The 23,156-nt window shown below is 36.4% G+C and overlaps 1 protein-coding gene across 2 annotated transcripts in view; it reads left to right on the top strand.

The window, feature by feature from the left end:
* Positions 1-23,156, top strand: part of PSD3 (pleckstrin and Sec7 domain containing 3) — a 594,572-nt gene that overhangs the window by 298,575 nt on the left and 272,841 nt on the right. For both annotated transcript variants that reach the window (XM_011979615.1, XM_011979616.1), the window contains 2 exons: positions 1,858-1,970; positions 3,859-3,917. In XM_011979615.1, coding sequence (XP_011835005.1) covers positions 1,858-1,970; positions 3,859-3,917 — 172 coding nt within the window. The remainder of the gene's footprint in view (positions 1-1,857; positions 1,971-3,858; positions 3,918-23,156) is intronic.

Here is a 23,156-nt window from a genome sequence, read left to right as displayed (position 1 = left end):
CACTGCAGCCTTCATCTAACAGGTTCAAGCAATTCTCCTGAATCAGCCTCCCAAGTAGCTGGGACTACAGGTACGCACCACCATACCTGGCTAATTTGTATTTTTAGTAGAGACAGGGTTTTGCCATATTGGCCAGGCTGGCCACAAACTCCTGACCTCAGGCAATCCACCTGCCTTGGCCTCCCAAAGTGCTAAGATTACAGGCATGAGCCACCCTGCCCAGCCCCAATAGCCTTTTAAGGTGATACTTTGGAATTAACTCTTCAGTGGAATAAAAATGAATGTCAACATAATCAGTAGAAAGTATCTGTAAAAATATTTCCAGCAATACCCTCTTTCTCTGACCTTTTCAAAGGAAGACGTCTAAAACTCACTGATTCTCACTTTTTACATTATATTGTATTGCAAGTTTCTAAGAGTAGCTGAAGATAACACCTAGTAAGCATTTAATTTTAAACACTACTTATCAAATGTCAGTGTCTGGAAGAATTCTGAGATCAGCTAGCGTAACCCTTTAATTTTACAAATGAAGAAACTGAGGCCTGGGAGGTGAAGGGAGGGTGTTTGGACTGGAGTGTAGTACTCCAGTGATTTCTTGCGGGACTCTTTTTGTGCAGCAGAGGTACTCAGGCTTTCTGACAAAACAGTGATCAGTGGCTGAGAGATGTATATTTTTGCCTTGCATTCTGATGTTGTTTATCAAAGTTAAGAAAAATTAAAGTTTTGTCAATATATCGTTTGTTAACCTTAATTATATCTATAATAAAGAAGAAGGCAAAATTTTCATAGAAATGAAGCTTATGGTGTTTGTGTTTCTTACAATAGTAAGATTTCTTAGACATTTTGAATGATTTTTTTTTCCTTCCTATCTCATGTTTAGGAAAATGGATCTACATTGTCAATGGAGGGTCATCTGGATTAATGTCAAATAAACAGTGCTCTTAGTGACTCTGAGTAGATTAGTGTGTGGTTTTTGGCACACTTCCTATAACTTAAAGATATTTTTATACATAAACTGATTTCATGATATAAGGAATAAATTACTTATATCTCCCGATTTCCTCCTCCCGTAACAAATTAATATTAAAATGTGATAATAGACAAAATTCATAGAAATCTCCTGTGTACAAAGCAATGTAAGTTATAGTGGCTTTAATAGAGATGACAATCATGTAAGAAAATTACAGAAGCACCCTGATGCGTGTAGAGTTTTAAAACCTAGCCTTTATGATGATGTATTGAGTCTTAAGTGGTCTTTTTTTTTTTTTTATCTGACCTTTTAAAATTGGCTACTTGACACGTGGTCATAATGAGGAAATTATCTACCTTCCCAAGGCTTTCTTGATGTATTGACCACTCTGTTATCACCCTGTCATCTTTTAAGTTGACTTTTTTTTCCTCTTCTGCTTTTGAGACGGAGCTTCACTTTGTCATCCAGGCTGGAGTGCAATGCATAATCTTGGCTCACTGCAACCTCTGCCTCCTGGATTCGAGTGACTCCTACCTCAGCCTCCTGAGTAGCTGGAATTACAGGCGCCCACCACCACGCTCAGCTAATTTTTGTATTTTTATTAGAGGTGGAGTTTTGCCATGTTAGCTGGGCTGGTTTTGAACCCCTGACCTCAAATGAATGCCTGCCTTGGCCTTCCAAAGTGTTTTATAGAATTTAAATCCTAATACAAATTTGTATTGAATGGCTATCTAGTAAATGATTTTTTTTGCAGGCAGAGAATAACTTTATAATATCTTACCTTGTATAATTAATATCTTAGGTTTGTATAAATTGACTTTTAACTGTCAAACAGTGTGATAGCATTTTCTAAAATTTCACTTTTTAAATTTTTAATTCTCTTGTAGGTATTTCTTTAAAGCATTTTCTCTCGTGGGAGAAACTCAAGAACGAGAGAGAGTTTTAATACACTTCTCCAATAGATATTTTTACTGTAACCCAGATACTATTGCTTCACAAGGTAATCTGATACAAATCCTTGAATTTCTTATTTTCCTTATTATGAAAGTTAAATTTTACTATGAGAAATTATGTAACTTCAATTAGCTAGTGATAACTACTAACACTTCTATTTACTTCATTCTAGTCTATTTAATACTTAATGTCAAATTGGAATTAGAATTTTGTTTTTATCTGCATTTTCTTTCATTGTGAGCATTTTCTCATGTCATTAAATATTCTGTAAAAGGATGATATTTAAGGACAGCATGTTATCCTTTACTCTTATTTAAATTATTTTGTTTTCCACTTCTCTAGTGTGACAGCATACTTGAAATGTTCGTGATTTGTCACTCTAAGATTTTATGTAATAAAATTTCAGTTTTCTTATTTCTTATACATTTGGTCTCTACGTTTCTTGTTGAAAGCTCATGTATCCAGAGTTTTGGGGTTAGTTTTGGAAACATGAACAAATCCCACTGGTGGTTGCAGTGTGCCTCTAGTGCTTTTGCTTGATATTAATTATAACGATACCTCAAACTTCTGTTGGTGATTTTAATAAACTATGAATTTATGCTTATTATACTATTTTTACAAAGTAAACGACTTAATTGTAAACTGTTTATTTGTGGACCCTACCTTGTTGAAGAGAGATCTTTCCTCCGTTTCAATTCCTGCAATAAAGCACACTTTTCAGTGTTCGAAGTGAACACTTTGACTTTCAGTTGGAAAATCTTTCATAAACTTACAGATTATGGAGTAAATCACTGAGACTAGATTCACAAGAAATAATAATTACCTCTTAGCTGCAGTATTGCCGATTAACCTCGATAATGTGCTTGGTACTGGCCAAGGTGCTTGCCTCTACCTTCTCTCCATCCCCCAGGCTGTAGTCAAAGTTAATTCATCACCTGATGAAGGCCACATTCCTATCGGTAAACTGATGCTATTTGGACCAGTTATTCACTATCTCTGTCACCATTAGCCCTGACAAGAGAATAAAAGAGATAAAAGCGGGCCATTTTTATGAGAACTTTCTGCAAATCTAAGAAGATGTTTACATTCTTGGATAAAAAAAGAAATACAGATTCGTGTACTTAATTGGCTGTTGATAAGGATATTTGAGAGTTGGCTGCTGAGTTCTTAAAATACTTTGGAGAATTTGTTTTAAATATATGTAGAACTTGTGATAATAAAATGGTACTAGAATAAATACAGTTTTAGCCATTTGGTAGCATCTACTAAGAGACACTGATAACAGAAATCACCTACTATACTAAAGAACTTATCTGTTAAAAATACCCTGCCTTTAATATATGAGTGCAGTAATTAGACCTTTCTAATTTAGCGTAAATTGGTAAGATTTTTACTGCATCTGAAACTGCTATTATCTACTGTACTTGTATAGAGAATTAGTAGAGTGAGACTAAGGAGAACAACTAATTCTAATGTTTGGAAATGAGAATCTTTACTTGGAGAACATTTTTATATGACTTCAACCTAACAGAAATGTGTCTTTAGAGGATCATATTTACTTGTCTTCCCTTGTAAGCAATGCTTGTCTAGATATCCTTGTACTATGTATAGATCCTTAATTATTGCTGTAGCACAAAACCCTAGAAGCTGATTTGTTGTGTCAAGACACTGTTTCAAGGCTTTACGTGTGTACTACCAAATTGTCCTCCAGAGAGGTAAGAACACTTTATCAACAGTGGAGTCCAATTCTGTGCATTGAGGTTCTTTCTATATGGAAATTATTCTCATCCATTTTTTGTTTCTTAAAACAAATAAGCCTGTACCTAGCACAGTACTGTTTTCATAGGTTCTGAATGTATCCTATTAATGATAACAAGGTGGAATCCAACAGTAAAAAGCGAATTCATGCTTTCTTTTCTTGTGTCTTTCTTCAGATGGAGTCCATTGCCTTACCTGTGCAATAATGCTTCTTAATACAGATCTACATGGCCATGTAAGTATGGATTTGTGAAACTTAGATCCAAAACATGTCGGGCTTATCTCTACTTTTATGTTTGTACACATTTATTTTCTGCCTCCCTGTTCCTCATTCTCTACATGGTTCCCATGGCAGGTGAATAAAAAGAAACCTTTGAAAAAAGAAAGAATTTTTTTGTTTCACATGCCAGCACAGAGTATGATTTTAAATGCATGGTCTTGGTGCCTGGAGTTGTTTGAGCAGTAATGTGTGTGTTCTGTATCTTCTTTGTCCAGTAGATGGCAGACAGGGCTTTTATTTGTTTTTGTTTTTTGGTTGAGAATTGCAGTTGATAGGTAATAATGGAGAGAATATAAGTTAGATCTGAAAATGTGAATCGTGTTTTCACTACATACCATAGTGAGTCGAATAACTCAGGCTTTCTTATGGTCCTCAGTTTACCTAGTCTTTTACTAGTTGAAATAATAAAATAATCTAATGATCCTCTCATCATCTACTTAAGATAGAGGATAAAGTTTTACAATGTATAATTGTACATACACTTGCAAGTTTTGTAGAAGTAGAATTTTAGCATTTACTCGAACTCTTCATAATACTCTTCAAAATAAATGAACCTGGGACTATGAAGTAATTTTTGCTCTAAGTAAATATAGATTAATCCATATTTAACAAATTCTAATTTTATTTTGAAGAAAAAGTCAGATGTCCACGTAGAGTATATGATCCCTTGATTTGCTGTAATATATCTTAAAATTTAAAAATTACATGTAAAGAATTGATATTTAGATATTCTGCTAGTCACATAATTTCCTTTTTTCGAAAATACAGTGTTCCCCTTTAAGAAAGGCACCATGGAGCTCTATGGGACCATTAACTTGGACACTAGCTGTTAAAAGAGGAAGGGATTCAGGGGAGAAAGGGTTCCGCCACCAGAAAGCAAAAAGGAGACAGAGTGATAGAATCCCAGTTTTAACATCATTTTAACATATCTCAAAATACTCAACTAGAAAGTTCCTTTTGCCATTTATAAGAGGTGAATTTAGAATCACTTGTAAACGTATGTAGCATGTGTCCAGAGACTATACAGATTAAGAGAATATAGATCCTTTCAGGAAGCATTCTTGGGCAATAGCACTGCTAATATATCATGTGGAAATGCAGGCATTTCACAGTGTGAACATTGACGTGGGTATCGCAGTGTAACGTTCATCTACCTTGTTAAGGGGATGGCCAGTCAGTGGATTGTCCTGACCACTCTTTGCCTTTTACTGGCCAATCAAGTTTTCACTGCTTCGTCTGCCTGTTTGGTGATAGCAGTTGCTCTTTGCACCCTTCTTTCCCTTAACCTTTCTGGGCAAAGGAGATAATGTTGACTGTGTTTGGCCACATATAACATTGATCCGAATCGGTGATCACCAGCATGAAGAATTCTCTTCACATTAGATATTTTGAGGTTCCATCAACATATAAGAGTTGTATGTTTAGCATCTGTTAACTGAGAAAATGTTTAATGATGGGAGGAAAAAAATTCAGTAATACTGCAATTTCTGTTTAAAGGTTGCAGATCTCTTAGAGCTTTTGTCACATGTTTGATGATTTGTTTCTACTAAATCCTTGATTGCGTTTTTTAAAAGCTAATAGCTTTAATAATACTTTTACATACGCATGTATCTTACTCATAACTTGAAATGTAGCAACCAATAAAGATGTTATTTTTTATTAACTATCTCAGCATGCATGATGGCTAGATAAACTGTGGACACCCTAGTGTCAGTAGCTACACGTTTATTGCTGCAAATCTAGGACATTTGCCCTTCTTTACACTTACAAGGAATTCTAAGGAGATTAGATGAAGCATCCTGCTTCTTGGCAACTGGGATGGAAGAGATTTTATGTAAATTAACATTTTAATATTATCTTGAATTAGGCCAATTACAGATAATTAATTGGCAATAGTAGCAAAATTACTGACAGAAGGAGGAGAAAAATTATCAATAACAGTGAATCTCTGTCATATTCAGGATCATGTGTTTGGTGATGAGTAGTTCTCTGTTATTAAAAATGTGTGCGATATACTTGGGATTGTCTGTTTACGTTTTCTGTATTAGTTTTCTATAATGCATGCTGTTACAAGTCTGTCGAATATAAAGTAGCTATCATAAGAACTAACCATGTAAATGTGTTTCTTCTATCTTTCTCCTCTGGATTCATTTTAAAAATAAATTATTCTTCTAGGTGGTAAGTTTTTAATCCATAATTCTGGATGTAGCTTCTCTTGCATCATGATTGCCTGTTTTTTTTTGTTGTTGTTGTTTTAGTGTCTGTTTGACTTATTAGCATGGCCCCTATGAAATCGAATCATACAGGAGATAAAATGAATTATTTCTACTGCTCTGCTCCTTTACACCTTCTCCTTAATGCTATGCTACCTAGAGTATGACCACCCATTACTTGATCCAGTGCCAGAATAATCTTCATGGGGAGTACACTAATAAACCATTTTTCTTTTTTTCCTTACCATTGTGTTGTGATAGCAATACTGCAGCATGATCTGTCTAAGAAGTGCCAAGACCAGCCTGTCCTCATATGCTTTCAATGGGGGAGGGCTGACTCCCCTATTGGGAGGTTAACTTGTTTAGGCTGCTCTTGGTGAACCTTTTTCCTTCACTCTAAGGAATGATGTACTGAAAATTGCATTGATATGGGCCTTGGTTTGGCCTGCTAATTTCCTTACTAATAAAATAATGGAATGTGTACTAACATTATACTTACACTTAGCTAATGTGACATGTTGAAATGCCTCTCTTTTTCTAATTTTCCCCTTCAACAAACATATATATATATATATATAGTGTGTGTGTGTGCGCCTCCTCCTTTCCATACTCTTCGCTATTTGGGTAAGGATTAGAAGTGAGTAAGGCAATGTTCATGGCAGCCACATGGCCTCTCTGATGGAGTTGGCTAGGCTCACCTCATTAGGTTTCACTGAAGACATGGTAGCAGGTTGTTGAGGTGCTATGATGGGAAAACACTGGGGAGGTGTTTTAATTTCATGTTGGATTCTATTAAACCTGTCTAATTAGGCTCGGTAAAAAACAATCTGGAGTATACATAATATTTGGGGGGAGAAATTCAGTACCTGCTTTAAAAAAAATGTGTGACTGATCATTTTCCTAGCAATAGTATCTACTTGCTTTGACTTGTCTGCAAGTAGTTTATTCCCTTATATTGTAGTGATGTGATGAATTGCTATATAATTTGTTTTATTTTCAAAATGCGTCTTTATCTACAAAATACATATGTAAATTAAACTTCTGTACATACAGATACATTTCTTTTAAACTCTAGGGTTTCTTTCTTTGCTATATTGGAAGTAAGTTTTATTGAATATTGCTTGAATTATCAACAAGGAAAGAGTTAAAAGTCTTTTTCTTAAACCTTGTTTGAAATGGTATGAATAAGATTTGATGTGTTAGAATAAGTTTATACTTACTGTTTGTCTGGACAGATCTTCGAATGTGTTTTATTTGTTACCACTAACTAGCTTGCTTGTACTTCAGTCATAGTTTTAGTGAGGTTCCTACCATGCTGGCAGGATTATCTCCCAGGGCTGCTGTTCTAAGGTGGTAAGAGGGTTAAATATAGAATTGCATAGCACTGAGGAGTGAGATAGATCGGAGCATAGTCATTTGGCCAGTTTCACAACTGGAAAGTCAGAAGAGATACACAAGTCAGTGGCTGGCCAAGGTCAGGCCATCGTAAGAGGCAGTAGCCAGGGCATTATTTTAATCAAGATTTTTTGACAAAATGTACCTTTTAACATCAAGGCTCGAGATGTTCAGTAGCAGTTTTATCCAGGGTCCCTCTGTTCTCCAGTATTGGCAGGAGCCAGCCCAGCATGTACAATTGGTATAAGAGCCTGGTTGTGGTTCTTAAAGGTGGCTCTCTTTATTGGGCTAGGCCTCCTACATATACTTTGCCCTTGACATACTCAGAGCGTGTTGAGTATCATGCCCCCTGTGGTCTGAGTTTAATGTATGAGGCAGGACTTTACTAATGTTTTTAGTATTGGGTTATAAGTTTGATAAGGGCTAAAACCATAGCTAGTACAACTTACTGGTAGGGAGAAGAATATAGTCAAGGAAGAAAGTATGTTTAGGTTTTGTAACAGAACAGTGTTAAAAAAAAATATGTGGAGTTCAGTGTGAGTTAGATTGTAGGATTTCATTATTTCTTTTCCAATCTATAAAATTAATTATTGCATTGGCTTTCTAGGAGGCTAGAATCTTAAATACTGGATAGATTTTTGGTTTATTGTCAGTAGTGGAAAATGACTATTATAAAAATTATTTTAAAAATTTAAAGTTCACATTGTGCTATTTTATATTTTCATTGTCAAAAGCATCACAGACTTCCATGAAGCTGATGAACCTTATAGAGTTAATATCCTCAAGAGCTCTCTGCATCTGTAATGATCACTATTGTAACTGGCAGCTGCCTTAAGTACATTTGCATGCTGTCCTCTCATCTCCGTGCAGGATAATATCTTCCCTGTGGATACCTCTTCTGTCTGTGCTTCTCTGTATCTGTGACGCCCTCTGCCATGAAAGCTATCATTGGCATTCTATTTTCTCTCTGAGCTTTCCCCTGCTTAGATTCCAGCCATGGTCATAATTGTATTGTGCCAGCACTGCCTTCTCCTTTGGAGTCCTCTCTCCTACCTCCTTGGTGCCGTGTCTGTCTTGTCTTTCCTATTTTTCCCCCCTAAATTATTATTTGCAAAGATCTTTTTATTTATAATTTTTCAAGGTCAGGGGTACATGTGCAGGATATGCAGGTTTGTTACATAGGTAAACAAATGCCAGTGTGGTTTGCTGCACAGATCATCCCATCACCCAGGTATTAAGCCTGGCATCCATTAGCTATTCTTCCTAATGTTCTCACTCCTCCCGCCCTCCACCCTCTGACAGGCACCAGTGTGAGCTGTTCTGCCCCATGTGTCCATGTGTACCCATCATTCAGCTCCCACTTAGAAGTGAGAAAACATGGTAATTGCTTTTCTGTTCCTGCCTTAGTTTACTAAGGATAATGACCTCTGGGTCTGAATGGGAGAAAAAATTTGTAATTTATCCATCTGACAATGGTCTAATATCCAGCACATACAAGGAACTTAAATGTTCTGCATAGCTTTTGCTATGCAGAAGCTCTACAGTTTAATTGGATCCCATTTGTCAATTTTTGCTTTTATTCCGATTGCTTTTGACATCTTAATCGTGAAATTTTTGCCCTTGCCTGTGTCCAGAATGGTATTACTTAGATTTTCTGCTAGGGTTTTATTGGTTTTGGGTTTCACATTTAAGTCTTAAATCCATCATGTCCCTGTAAAGGACATGATCTCATTCCTTTTTGTGGCTGCATAGCATTCCATGGTGTATATGTACTACATTTTCTTTATTCAGTCATTGATGAGCATTTAGGTTAATTCCACGTATTTGCTATTGTAAAAAGTGCTGCAATTAACATTTGCATGTGTGTATCTTTATGAGAGAATGATTTCTGTTTCTTTGGGTATGTACCTAGGAATGGGATTGCTAGGTCAAATGGTATTCCTGGTTCTAGGTCTTTGAGGAATTGCCATACTGTCTTCCACAATGGTTGAACTAATTTACACTTCCACCAACACTGTAAAAGCATTCCTTTTGACTTTTTAATAATGCAGCCATTCTGGCTGGTGTGGGATGGTGTCTCATTGTGGTTTTGATTTGTGATATTGATCAGTGATGTTGAGGTTTTTTTCATGTTTCTTGGCTGCATATATGTCTTTTGAGAAGTGTCTCTTCATGTCCTTTGCCCACTTTTTAATGGGATTCTTTGTTTTTTCCTTATACATTTAAGTTCCTTGTAGGTGCTGGATATTAGACCATTATGAGATGGACAAATTACAAAATTTTTCTCCCATTCTGTAGGCTGTTTACTCTGATAATTTCTTTTGCTATGCATAAGCTCTACAGTTTAATTTGATCCCATTTGTCAATTTTTGCTTTTATTCTGATTGCTTTTGATACCTTAATCATGAAATTTTTGCTCTTGCATGTGTCCAGAATGGTATTGCCTAGAGTTTCTGCTAGGGTTTTATTGGTTTTGGGTTTCACATTTAAGTCTTAAATCCATCTTGAGTTGATTTTTGTACGTGGTGTACGGAAGGAATCTAGTTTCAGTTTTCTGCATATGGCTAGCCAGTTTTTCCAGCACCATTTATTAAATAAGGAGTCCTTTCCCCATTGCTTGTTTTTGTCAGGTTTGTTGAAGATCAGATGGTTGTAGGCATGTGGTCTTATTTCTGGGTTCTCTATTCTGTTCCATTGGTCTGTGTGTTCATTCTTACACCAGTACCATGTTGTTTGGGTTACTGTAGCCTTGTAGTACAGTTTGAAGTCACATAGCATGATGCCTCCAGCTTTCTTCTTTTTGCCTAGGGTTGCTTTGGCTGTCTAGATACTACTTTGGTTCCATATGAATTTTAAAATAGTTTTTTTCTAATTCTGTGAAGAATGTCAATGGTAGTTACGGTCTCTTTTTTGGTTCCATATGAATTTTAAAATAGTTTTTTTCTAATTCTGTGAAGAATGTCAATGGTAGTTTAATGGGAATAGCGTTGAATCTATAAATGACTTTGAATAGTATGGCCATTTTCATGATATTGGTTCTTCCAATCTTCTATGAGCATGGAATGTTTTTCCATTTGTGTCATCTGATTTTTTTGAGCAGTGGTTTGTAGCTCTCCTTGAAGAGGTCCTTCATTTCCCTTGTTAGCTGTATTCCTAGGTATGTTATTCTTTTGTTAGCAGTTATGAATGGGAGTTCATTCATGATTTGTCTGTTGGCTTGACTGTTGGTGTGTAGGAATGCTAGCAATTTTAGCACATTGATCTTTGTATCCTGAGACTTCGCTGAGGTTGCTTATGACCTTGAGAGGCTTTTGATCTATGCTTTTACCTGACTTGGAGCTTCCCAGACACAGTGGCCCCAAGGCTGTCATCCCTGGAGCTTCTCAGTGGTCCTAAGAGAAGAATCAGGGCTAGATCTCACAGTTTCAGAGGGTTTCTAGTAGGGTCTGGCATTCATTTTCACCAATACTCTTTCTGTCTCCACAACAAGGATATGGGGAATAATAGCCTGAGAACCTAACCATTAGTTGTTGAAATGTTTTTATAGAAAAATGTCATGATCTAAAAATGTTGAATTGTAAAATGAATTTTAGAATATAATTTACTATCATATTACCAAAGGTCTAGACTTTAATAGGAATCCTTATCTAAGTATGCCATAGGTTAATCTTACACTGGTCAATTTTGTTGGATTCTATGACCTCTCAGAATGAAAGCCTTCTTTCCTTTTTTCCATCCTCTTTTCCTTCACCTGTCCCCTTTCCCCGCCCTCTAGCCTCCCACTTTTGGTAGTTTTGCTTTTTTTAGAACAGATTTATATATGGAAAATAACTCAGGGTAGCTTTAATCAGTTGTGTCACTGGGGCTCATTGAGGGACCTCATATTATCTAACTTATACATTATTCAGTGTTCTTATCATTGTAAGCTTTTTACATTGACACAGTTCTGTTATAGAACATGATAAGGGAAAGCAGGTCAAATTCTAAGTCAGTTTTGCTCTTTCTTACTTCTTGCAAATTGATTGTGGAGGAAGGAGGAAGGAGTGAGGATGAGGGTGGCTGAAATCCCTGACTCTTCTTTCCAATTCTGTTACTTACTTTAATGCCTGTCCTGCTACAGCAATCAAATTAAAAATTGTTTGGTTAGTCTTTGTAATTTGACAGTGAGTTAGGTGTGTTTATCTTCTCAAATGTTAGGGGAAGTGCTTTCTAGGAAATATCAATAGAAATCTGATATTTCAATGTTCTCAAGCTTTTTGGTCCCAGGATAGCTTTATACTCTTAAAATGTTTGAGAACCCCCAAAGTCTTTTGTTTATATATTAATATTTATCTGAAACTAAAACTGGTAAGATTTTTAAATTGCATTAAATCATTAAAAACCCATTAAGTGAATAACACATTTATGAATAGTAGTTATACTTTCCTACGTGAGAAATATATTAAAGAATAGTGCTTACAATTGTTGCTCATCTTTTTATATTTGGCTTAGTAAAAGATGGCTAGATTCTCGTATCTGTTTTTGCTTATAGTTGGTTGTAGTGTATCAGAAGTCATGTATCTTCTAGAAAACTCCAGTGTATATCTGAGAGAATGAAAAAAATGTTTTTAGTGTTACTGTAAAAATAGGGTTGACCTCATGGACATCTGGAACAGTGTCTCTGAAACACTTTGAGAACCATTGTGCTGAGGTACTATTTTTAGTTCCTTTTTTTCTTTTTACCACCCTGGCTCCTTTTTCAAAGGCAGGATATTATAGGACAGGTGGGAAAAGTCCCAATGACATATCAGATACTCCTAAATGTTGAGCTTTTCGCACTTAAATGAGCTCTGTGATTAGGGTTTATGAAAGAGCACATTGAATATCTGCTGTAGTCCTGGTTTGAAAATTTACAAGGGGTCCTCCTTTGCCCACCAATCATATATTTAAAAAGAAACGGACACCTGAGGGCAGCATGACATAATCAAACTTACCTGATAGCAAAACATACAAAATAAAAGCAAAACAGGAGCTTTCAGCAGAGTCACATAACCGAAGTAATTACCAAATCAGTAGTATGCCTTTCCACCATTTATTGTAACATGTTGGAGGAGGTGGAATTGTCATATGGGAGAGTATGCCTGCTGTGTTTTTAATATCCTGAGATTTATGAAGCCAGATTTTACCAATGGATGAGGAGGGCTTTTAGTTTCTCTGAAAGCGTGTTTTCCACAAAGCTTCCAGACCTGACACTATTAAAAATGAAGAATTTTAGAATCATTATGCTTAATTCTTCAACCTCTGAATCCAAGTATATGCTTTTGTCTGCTTTCCTGGTGAATACCTAATTGACACAGCTGGCCTATTCACAGCTCTCCTAGGGCTGGTTTTTAAGTTAGCCAATGGTCAGAGCTTTGTAGAAGGTTCCATTGCCAGGGATGGCACGCTCAGGCACACTCAAAGAGTCTTGGTCACCCGTATGCTGAGTGTGGTGCCGGAGCTTGTATATGGTTTCTGACTGCTCCTGATATGAATAAGATTCTCCATCTTCACTTTCCCCTTTGCTCTCATTATTGCCACAGAAGTTGGGAGCTGCTTCTCTGTTATGGTGGGGGGAAAATGCCCTTTGTTTTAACAAAACAAAAACCTGCGTTTGGAGAATAGAATACATCAGGGTGCCTAACCTGTTTGCCTGCTCACTCACAATGTTGTCCTCAATACCAATACCACTTCCTTCTGGTTTTCTTTAAGACAAGGGGTGGACAAGTTATGACTCATAGGCGAAATCCATCTGGGGCTTGTTTCTGTAAATCAGTGTTATTGTAAATAGCCATACCCAGTTGTTTACATCTTCACACCAATTACAGTATTGAATAACTGTAACAGAATATATGACTTGGAAAGCCTAAAATATTTACTCTCTGGTCCTTTATAGAAATTTATAGAATTTGTCTGTTTTGGACTCTTGCCCTTAGTTCATGAAACCTGCTAGAGCTTGGACACTTGTTTCCCCAAACTCTTTACTAAGAATTGTATATGGGAATGTATTAAACATATCGAGGATAATAAGTTTTTCCAGAAATGATAAATTTGTCAAGGAACTTTCCTCTAAAGGGCATTTAATGTGTCTTTAAACGAACACAGAGAAAACATCTTTTTATCGTAAGAAAACATTTGAAAATGACAATATTGTCGATACAGAGAGTAGCCTTACATTGTCATGGGATGACGTAAACCCCCGTTACAGAGAGTATTTTGACTTTTGATTAATATTTGCTCCCATTAAGGATGATACCTTGATTAGCTAAATATTTAAGAATTGGGCCTGCCTGGAATTTTGGGATTCCAAATAGAATTCTTGTATTTATTTTCCATTTTGTCATCTATTTTGTTATTTGATATTTTTTAAGTTTGATTGAAATGCCTACTGATTTTAAAGGTAATGATCCAGAGCTTCATCTGTAGTTGCATCTGTTTTGATCGAAAATGTATTGATTTCAAGGTACCACTTCTGTGCCTCTCAGTGCATCAGGAGGCATTTTCAAATCTCCATGCTTTATTTATTTAATGGGAAGAAATTTAAAATAGGAGAAGGTACTATTAAAATACTTCATTGGCATGCAGCTGGTCAACATTTGTTTCAGAGCAGAACTACTTTTATGCAAAGTTATCCAAAACTAATTTGGGAAGAAAATGAATGGAACTATGTCAGTGTATGAGCTTCTCCTGGATACTTATGAATCCTTGAGACATAAAATCACTGATTAGAATCCGCTGTATTTATTGAGTAGTGTTTGCCTGAATAATAGTATTTTAAAATAATTGATACAGCTTGGTACATGACAAGGAGAAAAAAATCCAGACATCACGAGGAGTATTTCTTGATGACAAAGACTTCATTTTACTTTTACTCCCTGTGGAAATGGTATAAAGGCCTGAGTGGAAGGAAGGTGTTTAAATATGTGCCATTAAGCAGCAAAATGGACTGATCTGACTCCTCACCTTTTGTTCCTAATAATTTTTGCCTAGAAGAATTATCGATGAGTCAAAGAGTGCAATAAACAGATGTAAGCAACTTCAGCTAGTCAAACATTCAAGAAGTTGTTGGACATTTTTAACACATAGACAACCACATCTCTTGGTTATCTTTATTCTCTGCATCCGTAAGAAAAGGCACAGTCTATTGGATGATTGTACTAAAGCTTACTTACTGCGTAGGACTCTTAAGTATTTGAATCAGCTTTTGTTGGTCTGAATCTGTATGTCCATCTTGCCCACCTAACTGCCATTTTTCCTAATGGCTGTTTCAAAGTCCACGTGAGTCAAACTGGTATCTTTATGCTGACATAGATAATGGTATGGTCACTGTTGAAACTGGACAGAAGGCAGTGCCAACTAAGCAGTTAAAATAAATCTGAATTTAGGATGAAGTATGATTTCATAGACCAAAACGACTTCATGGACTTACTGTTTTAAAATGTTATGAAATATGACAATTATTACTTAAATGATGTTTTCGTTTATTCCTTAAAGTAGAAATTAATGGTGTCCTGAAAAAACCCTTTTGACTCTGTAGCCTTTAAATATCTTGTTCCTGAATCTCCCAAAATAATTTTTTAAAGATAGTATCTCTTCTTCAGGTTTAAAGTTGGAAACTTTTTATTGTAAGTTTAAGTATAGGCGTATCTCATTTTATTGTCCTTTGCTTTATCATGCCTTATAGTTACTGAACATCTTTCCTAACAAAGTGAAGGTTCATGGCAACCCTGCATCAAGCGAGTCTATCAGTGCCATTTTTCAATGAACCATCCCCATGTAAGATGGCAGACTTAATTGATAAATGTATATGTTTTGACTGCGCCAAAGACTGGCAATTCCCCCATCTCTCTCTCCTCAGGCCTCCCTATTCCCTGAGACACAACAGTATTGAAATTAGACCAATTAGTAGCCCTAGAATGGTCTCTAAGTGTTCAAGTAAAAGGAGGAGTTTCATACCTCTCACTTTAAATCAAAATCTAGAAATGGTTAAGTTTAGTGAGGCTCAGATAGGCCAGAAGCTAGGCCTCTTGCACCAAACAGTTAATAAAGTGGTAATGCAAAGGAAAAGTTCTTGAAGGAAATTAAAAGTACCATTCCAGTGATCACAAGAATAAGAAAGCAAACCAGCCTTATTACTGATTCAGGGAGAGTTTTCTTGGTGTAGGTAGGGTATCCAACCAGCCACCGTATTCCCTTACACCAAAACCTAATCCAGAGCAAGGCCCTGAGTCTCTTCAATTCTGTGAAGGTTGAGAGAGGTGAAGAAGCTGCAGAAGGAAAGTTGGAAGCTAGCAGAACTTGGTTTATGAAGTTTGAGGAAAGAAACTGTCTTCATAACATAAAATGCTTGGTGAGGCAGCATAGTGCTAATATAGAATCTGAGGCAAGCTATCCAGAAGGTCTAGGTAAGATATTTTTTCCTAGAAACAAGGAAGAACATTTTATAATAGTCAATTCATCAAGGTGATAAAACACTTCTCATCAATATAAGCCTCTGTGATACTATGATAAATAAGAAATACAGATTTCGTCTCTGCTCCTGGTTCTTGAAATGAACGTCCTGAGTGATAGGAGTTCTGACACAGAGCTCCTAAATGCCTTGGATGATGATAGGAGCATCGTTTATTCTAATGAGGCAAGCCTTGGTGAGCTCCTTAGATAAGCTCAGCATGGGGACAGCTTGTCTGGGGAAATAACCGTGTGATTAGAGGGGTGGAATTTTCAGCCTCTCCTCCTTCGTCACACACCCCACCTCCAGTGAGCAAGAGTAGGCTGAAGGTTTAATTGATACCAATGGCCAATGATTTAATCAGCAATGCCTGTGTTATAAAGCCTCTGTAAAAACCCAAAGTATGAGGTTTGGAGAGCTTTGAGCTTGGCAAGTACATCTATGCGCTTGGAAGGTAGGCATCCCAATATCATAGGGACAGAAGTCCCAACAGTAAGGATCTTTTCAGACCTCACTCCGTGTATCTTTTTATCTCACTGTTTATATCCTTTGTAATATCTTTGCTATTAAAGGGATAAATGTTTCCCTGAGTTTTTTGAGCCCCCCTAGTAAATTAAACCCAGATAGATGATCCTGCAAACCCCCATTTATAGCTGATTAGTCAGAAGTATAATTGACAACCCACTGCTACCAATTGACATCTGAAACTTGGGGTGATCTTGTAGGACTGAGCCCTTAACCTGTGTGGTCTCATGATATCGGCAAATACATAGTGTTATAATTGAAATATAAAATGCCCAACTGGTGTCTGCTGGAGAATTGGTTGTGTATGTGGAGAAACCCCACATACTTCAGTGACTATTGTGTTGAGGGGTGTGTGAGTGTAGGGACAAGGTTTTATTCCTTCTGAACACATAATAAGCCATGAAAGAACAATGGAGAGAATTGGAGGGAGAAGTAGTTTTATTGAGAAATTAGTACCATACTTTAGTGCTTAGAATCACCACACAGGATATCAACAAGGAAATAGACTTGAAAAACGTAAAAACCAACTAGATCTAACAGATAAATAACAACAGGAGATTAATCTTTAAAGTATACATGGAAAATGCTCAAGGACAGAAGTCTCAAAAAGGGATTGAAAACATACAAAACATGTTTCTGGACATAATAGAATGATATTAGAAATCAATTAAAGGACATTTATGGTAGTCATACAATATACTCCTAAGTAACCAATGGTTCCAGAAAAACATTCACAAGAGAAACTAAAAGATAGTGATGAAAATAAAAATATGTTAGCTAGTTGAATTGGCTCACGCCAGCAGTTTGGGAGGCCAAGGCTGGCAAATCACTTGAGGTCAGGAGTTCGAGACCAACGTGGCCAACATGGTGAAATGCTGTCTCTACTTCAGAATACAAAAAGTTAGCCAGGCCTGGTGGCATGCACCTATGGTCCTAGTTACTCGAGTGGCTGATAAGGGAGAATCACTTGAGTCCAGGAGACGGAGGTTACAGTGAGCTGAGATCGTGCCACTGCACTCCAGCCTGGGCAACAGAGTGAGACTACGTCTCAACAACAAAAGCAAAATGAAAATACAACATAAAAAGTTATAGTATATAGCTGATGAATTGCTGAATTGCAAATTTATTGCTCTAAATTGCTGTATTTTAGAAAAATGTCAAATTTACAATCTAACCTAATGAAAGAAACAAAAGCAAACTCAGTCCAAAGAAAGGAAGGAACAGTCAGAGCACAGATGAATGAAATAGAGAATGGAAGAGTAATAGAGAAAAAACAATGAAGTCAGAAGTTTATTTTTTGAAAACATCAACAACTGACAAAAGTTAAGTTAGACTGACCATGAATAAAAGAATCCTCAAATTACTAAAATCAGTGATAAAGAGGGCATTACTATTGGCTTTATAGAAATAAGTATTGTAAGTGAATATTGTCAACAGCTATATATCAACAACTTAGATAACCTAGATGAAATGAACAAATTCTTAGAAAGGTAAAAACAACTGAAACTCAAGGGGAAACAAAATCTGAATAGATCCTTAGCAAGTGAAGAGTTTAGTAATCAAAAAACTTCCTACAAAGAAAAGCCTAAGATCAAATGGCTCTACTTGTGAATTGCATCAACATTTAAAGAAGTTCTAACATCAATTTTTTTATACCCTTCAGAAAAAAAGAGGAACACTTGTCAAATAATTCTATGAGGGCACTATTACCATCATACCAAAATGAGAGAAGTCATAATAAGAATATCCCTTACGAATATGTCTTGCATTCAAAAACAAACCTAATTCAGCAAAATATAAAAAGGATTATATAGCATGACCAAGTGAGACTGCCATGCCCTGCCTACAGCCATGTGCCACTCACCTGCGTGCCGTTTGGAGGCTTGGTGATGACCACTAGGCCATTTGTACCCCCACTGCTGGCACCCAAAGCTGTAGTTTGGGGCCCCAAGTTAGCCCTCTGTTGCTGTTGCAGCCACAGACATTACGCATGCCACCTAAGGGCCTGAGGACTCATTCGTTCAGCCCATTGTTGCCACTGCTAGCACACGGACACTCCACTTGAAGGCCAAGGATTGGTCCAACTGACCTGCTTTTACCAATATCCACATGTGTTGACCGAGGTCCTGCATATCCGTCCCACAGTTGCCATGATTGTTACCCAAGAACTAGCCTGCCTGGTGTCCCTTTCACTAGCAAAGTCTCACTACAGCCTTTACTAAGAGCCACAGCTTTATCCACTGAGGAACTCATAGACACCACTGATGCTAAAGATAGCCAAAGAAGTCATATGGAGACTGCACTGCTTCTCCCACCCAGAATCAAAGCCAAAATGCATTACCCAAACAACACTATAGATAGCTCTATAGAAAAAAATCTTTCCCTTCGAAACCCAATCCATAGTGTTGGATGAAGCAAATGTTACACCAGATGCATAGATATAAATGTAAGGACACAAGAAACATGAGAAATCAAGGAAGCATGAAACCTTCAAAGGAACACAATAATCCTCCAGCAACAGATGCCAACATTTAAAAAATCTATGAAATACCTGATGACGAATTCAAAATAATATTTCTGAAAACCCAGGTACTGCAGAAAACAGATGAACAATGAAAAGAAACATTTCACAATCTGTATGAAAAATTCAACAAAGATGTCAGAAAGAAATTAAATAGAAATCCTGAAACTGAAGAATTCAAAGAGTAAAATAAAAACTATAATCATGAGTTTCAACAACAGACTCTAGATCAAGCAGAAGAATTTGTAAACTTGAAGACAGGTCTTTTGAAATAACCTAAGCAGATAAAATTTTTTTAAAAAATCAAAACAAAGCTTATGTAACACATACAGTGACCAAATATTGGAATTTTCAGTTTTCCTGGGAGAGAATAGATAGGTAAAGGCATAGAAAACCTATTTAACGAAATAATAGGTAAAAACTTCTCAAGTCTTGGAGGAGATACAGACATCTAGATATAGGAGGCTCAAAGATCTTTCCAGTATATTCTTCCCAAAAAGTTCTTCTCCATGCCACTTTATAGTCGAACTGTTAAAAGTCCAAGAAAAAGAGAATTCTATATACAGGAAAGGAGTCAAGTCACATAGAAGAGTATCCCTATCACACTAACGGCAAATTTCTTAGCAGAAACCTTACGAGCCACGTTCCACGGTGGAAAGGTCTATACAACCCTACCCCCAAAGTTCAAGGAATATGAGAGGCCAAAGAGGCTGACAGATTCAGTTTCTTTGAAACATTTAATAGGGACTTAGGAACATTTAATAGGGATTGTGTCTTGGGAGGTACCTCAACAGACAAAGATGGTGCATCCCTGTGCCTTTACTCCCAAGACCGAGGGCTTGTATGCCATAGAAAAAGGGTATGCGTGCATCAGAAGGGCTGTGTAGGACAACTGCTTAAGAGCATTTTTTATAGCAAGTACAATAACATTTAGATTGTTTTGACCTAGGAATGGGATTTACGGTGAGTACGTGCTCTTAAACAAGTAAAAATAAATGGGAGAATATTATACCTGGAGAAGATATAAAAAATGAAGGAGAATGAATGCTTTCCAAAGCAAGGAAAAACTGAAGTACATCACCACTCTACTGGCCCTACAAGAAGTGCTCAAGGGAGCCCTGCATTTAGAAGATAAAGGACGATATCTGTCATAATCAAAATACATAAAAGTATAAAACTCTTGGCCGGGTGCGGTGGCTCATGCCTGTAATCCCAGCACTTTGGGAGGCCAAGGCAGGTGGATCACGAGGTGAGGAGATAGAGACCATCCTGGCTAACACGGTGAAACCCCGTATCCACTAAAAATACAAAAAAATTAGCCAGGCTTGGTGGCAGGTGCCTGTAGTCCCAGCTACTCAGAAGGCTGAGGCAGGAGAGTGGCATGAACCCAAGAGGCAGAGCTAGCAGTGAGCCGAGATCGCACCACTGCACACTCCAGCCTGGGTGACAGAGCGAGATGCCATCTCAGAAAAATGAATGAGTGAATGAATAAAAGGAGTCAAGTGTTACTACTACAGAAAACCCGCAAACCACAATAAGAGAACAGGATGAGAGGATACATAAAACCAAAAAATAATTCCCAAAATGACAGGAATTAAGTACTGAATAATCTTGTATGTGAGCAGTTTAAATTCCTCACTTAAAAAATACAGATTGACTGAATAGAAAAACAAACAAAAAAAATGACTTAACTATATACTGCCTATAAAAAACTGACTGTAGTGGTAAAGACACATAGACTCAAAGTGAAGGGATGGAAAAAGATAATCCAGGCAAATAGAAACCAAAAGCAAACATGAGTAGCCTAATATCAGATAAAATAGACTTTAAGTCAAAAAGTGGCAAAGGAAGTAATTCTATAATGATAAAAGGATCAATTCAGTAAGAAGATACAACAATTCTAAATATTTGTGCACCCGACGCTGGAGCATGCAGATACATAAAGCAAACATTATTGGCTCTAAAGGAAGAGACTGACTCCAATGACATCAGATTAGGTGTCTTCAACAACTGACTTTCAGCCTTGGACTGGTCATCTAGCCAAATCATCAACAAAGAGACATTGAATTTAAACTTCATTTTAGATCACATGCGCTTAGTAGACATTTACAGCACATAGTGTCCAAACAGCTACAGAATACATATTCTTATCACATGGGACGTTCTTGAGGCTAGTCTATTTGTTATACAACAAAAGCAGTCTCAACGATTAAAAAAATAGAAATAATTTCATGTATCTTCTCAGACCACGATGGAATAAAACTAGAAATCAACAATGAGAATTTTGGAAATTGTGCAAATATGAGGAAATTAAGCCACAATTATGAGCCATCATTGGATTTAAGGAGGAATAAGAAACAAAAAGTTTCTTGAAGCAAATGAAAATGGAAACACAACATAACAAAATATGTGGGATACAGCAAAAACCATGATAAAAGAATGTTTAAGGGTAACAAATACTTACATGAAGAACGTAGAAAGATTTTAAATAACCTATTGGTGCACCTCAAGGAACTAGAAAAGCAAGAACAAACCAGATACAAAATTCACAGCAGGAAATAAAGTCAGAGCAGAACTAAATTAGAGGTGAAAAAAAAAAACTATACAAAGGATCAATGAAATATGAAGAGTTGTTTTTTTTTGAGAGAATAAACAAAATTCATAAATTGCTGTATAGACTATCCAAGATTAAAAGAGAAGACACAAATAAAATCCCCACCAAAAAAGGAGACAATAAAACTTATATCCCACAAAAACAGGAGATTGTTAGAGACTATCATGAACAACTATCTGAACAAATTGGAACCTACAGGAAACAGATACGTTCCTGGACATGAGATAACTACCAATATTTGGCCATGAAGAAATAGAAAACTTGAACAGACCAGTAACGAGTAATGAAACTGAGTCAGTAATAAAATGTCTTCTAACAGAGAAAAGCTTGAGCCTAGGAGATTTTTACTGCTGAATGCTGCAAACTTATAAAGAAGATCTAATATCAGTTCTCCTCAAACTGTTCCGAAAAATTGGAGAGGAGGGGTTTTTTCCTAGCTTGTTCCATGAGGCCAAAATTACTCTGATGCCAAAACCAGATAAGGATACAACAAAAAACACTATGGGCCAGTATTCCTGATAAACTTAGATGTAAAAATCCTCAGCAAAATACCAGCACTCCAAATCGAAGAGATCAATAAAAAGATCATTCACTATGATCAAGTGGGTTTTATTCCAGGGATGGCAGGATGGTTTATTATACGTAAATCAATAAACATGATACATCACAAAAAGGTTCAAAAATTACATTTTTAATATGTATTTTTGCATCTCAAATGCAAAAAAAGGTTTCATAAAATCCAGCATCCCTTCATAATTTAAAAAAAAACTCAACAAATTAGACGTAGAGAGAACACATCATAGTAAAGGCCATGTATGACAAAGCCACAGCTAACTACATACTCAGGCAGAACTGAAATCCTTTCTTCTAAGAGCTAAAACAAGATAAGGATGCTCACTACTGGAAGTCCTAGCCAGAGTAGCCAGGCAAAAGAAATGCATCCACATTTGAAAAGGGGAATTCAAGTTGTCCCTTTTTCAGATAACATAATCTTATATCTAGAAGCACCTAAAGACTCTACCTAAAACTCTTAGATCTGATAGATGAACTCAGTAAAGTTTCAAGGTAGAAAATTAGTGTACACAATTCAGTAGGGTGTCTATTCTCTAATAATGAACTAGTTGAAAATCAGGAAAGTAATCCCATTCATAACAGCTACAAAAGAAAAAATCTAGAAATAAATTTAACCCAGGAGTAATTTCATTCGATCCAGCAACCCCGCTACTATGTTTTTTTGTGTTTTTTTTTTTTTTGATTTTTTTTTGAGAGTCAAATATTTATTGATAGTTTACCTTTTATAAAAAATTCAATGTTTCCCAAATTTAGACACTTAAGAATATATCTCATGCTTATTAGCTCTTGGGAAATTATTATAGGAGTGTGACCCAATCAAAAATTCAGAGATTAATAGTTGTTAATAAGCTGAATTAAAAGATGTACTTCTGCTGTTATTTGGTTG

The sequence above is a fragment of the Mandrillus leucophaeus genome, unplaced genomic scaffold, assembly GCF_000951045.1.
Source record: "Mandrillus leucophaeus isolate KB7577 unplaced genomic scaffold, Mleu.le_1.0 Scaffold204, whole genome shotgun sequence".
Classification (NCBI taxonomy): Eukaryota; Metazoa; Chordata; class Mammalia; order Primates; family Cercopithecidae; genus Mandrillus; species Mandrillus leucophaeus.
The sequence above is the reverse complement of the archived record's forward strand: the minus strand, read 5'-3'. Positions and strand labels throughout refer to the sequence as shown.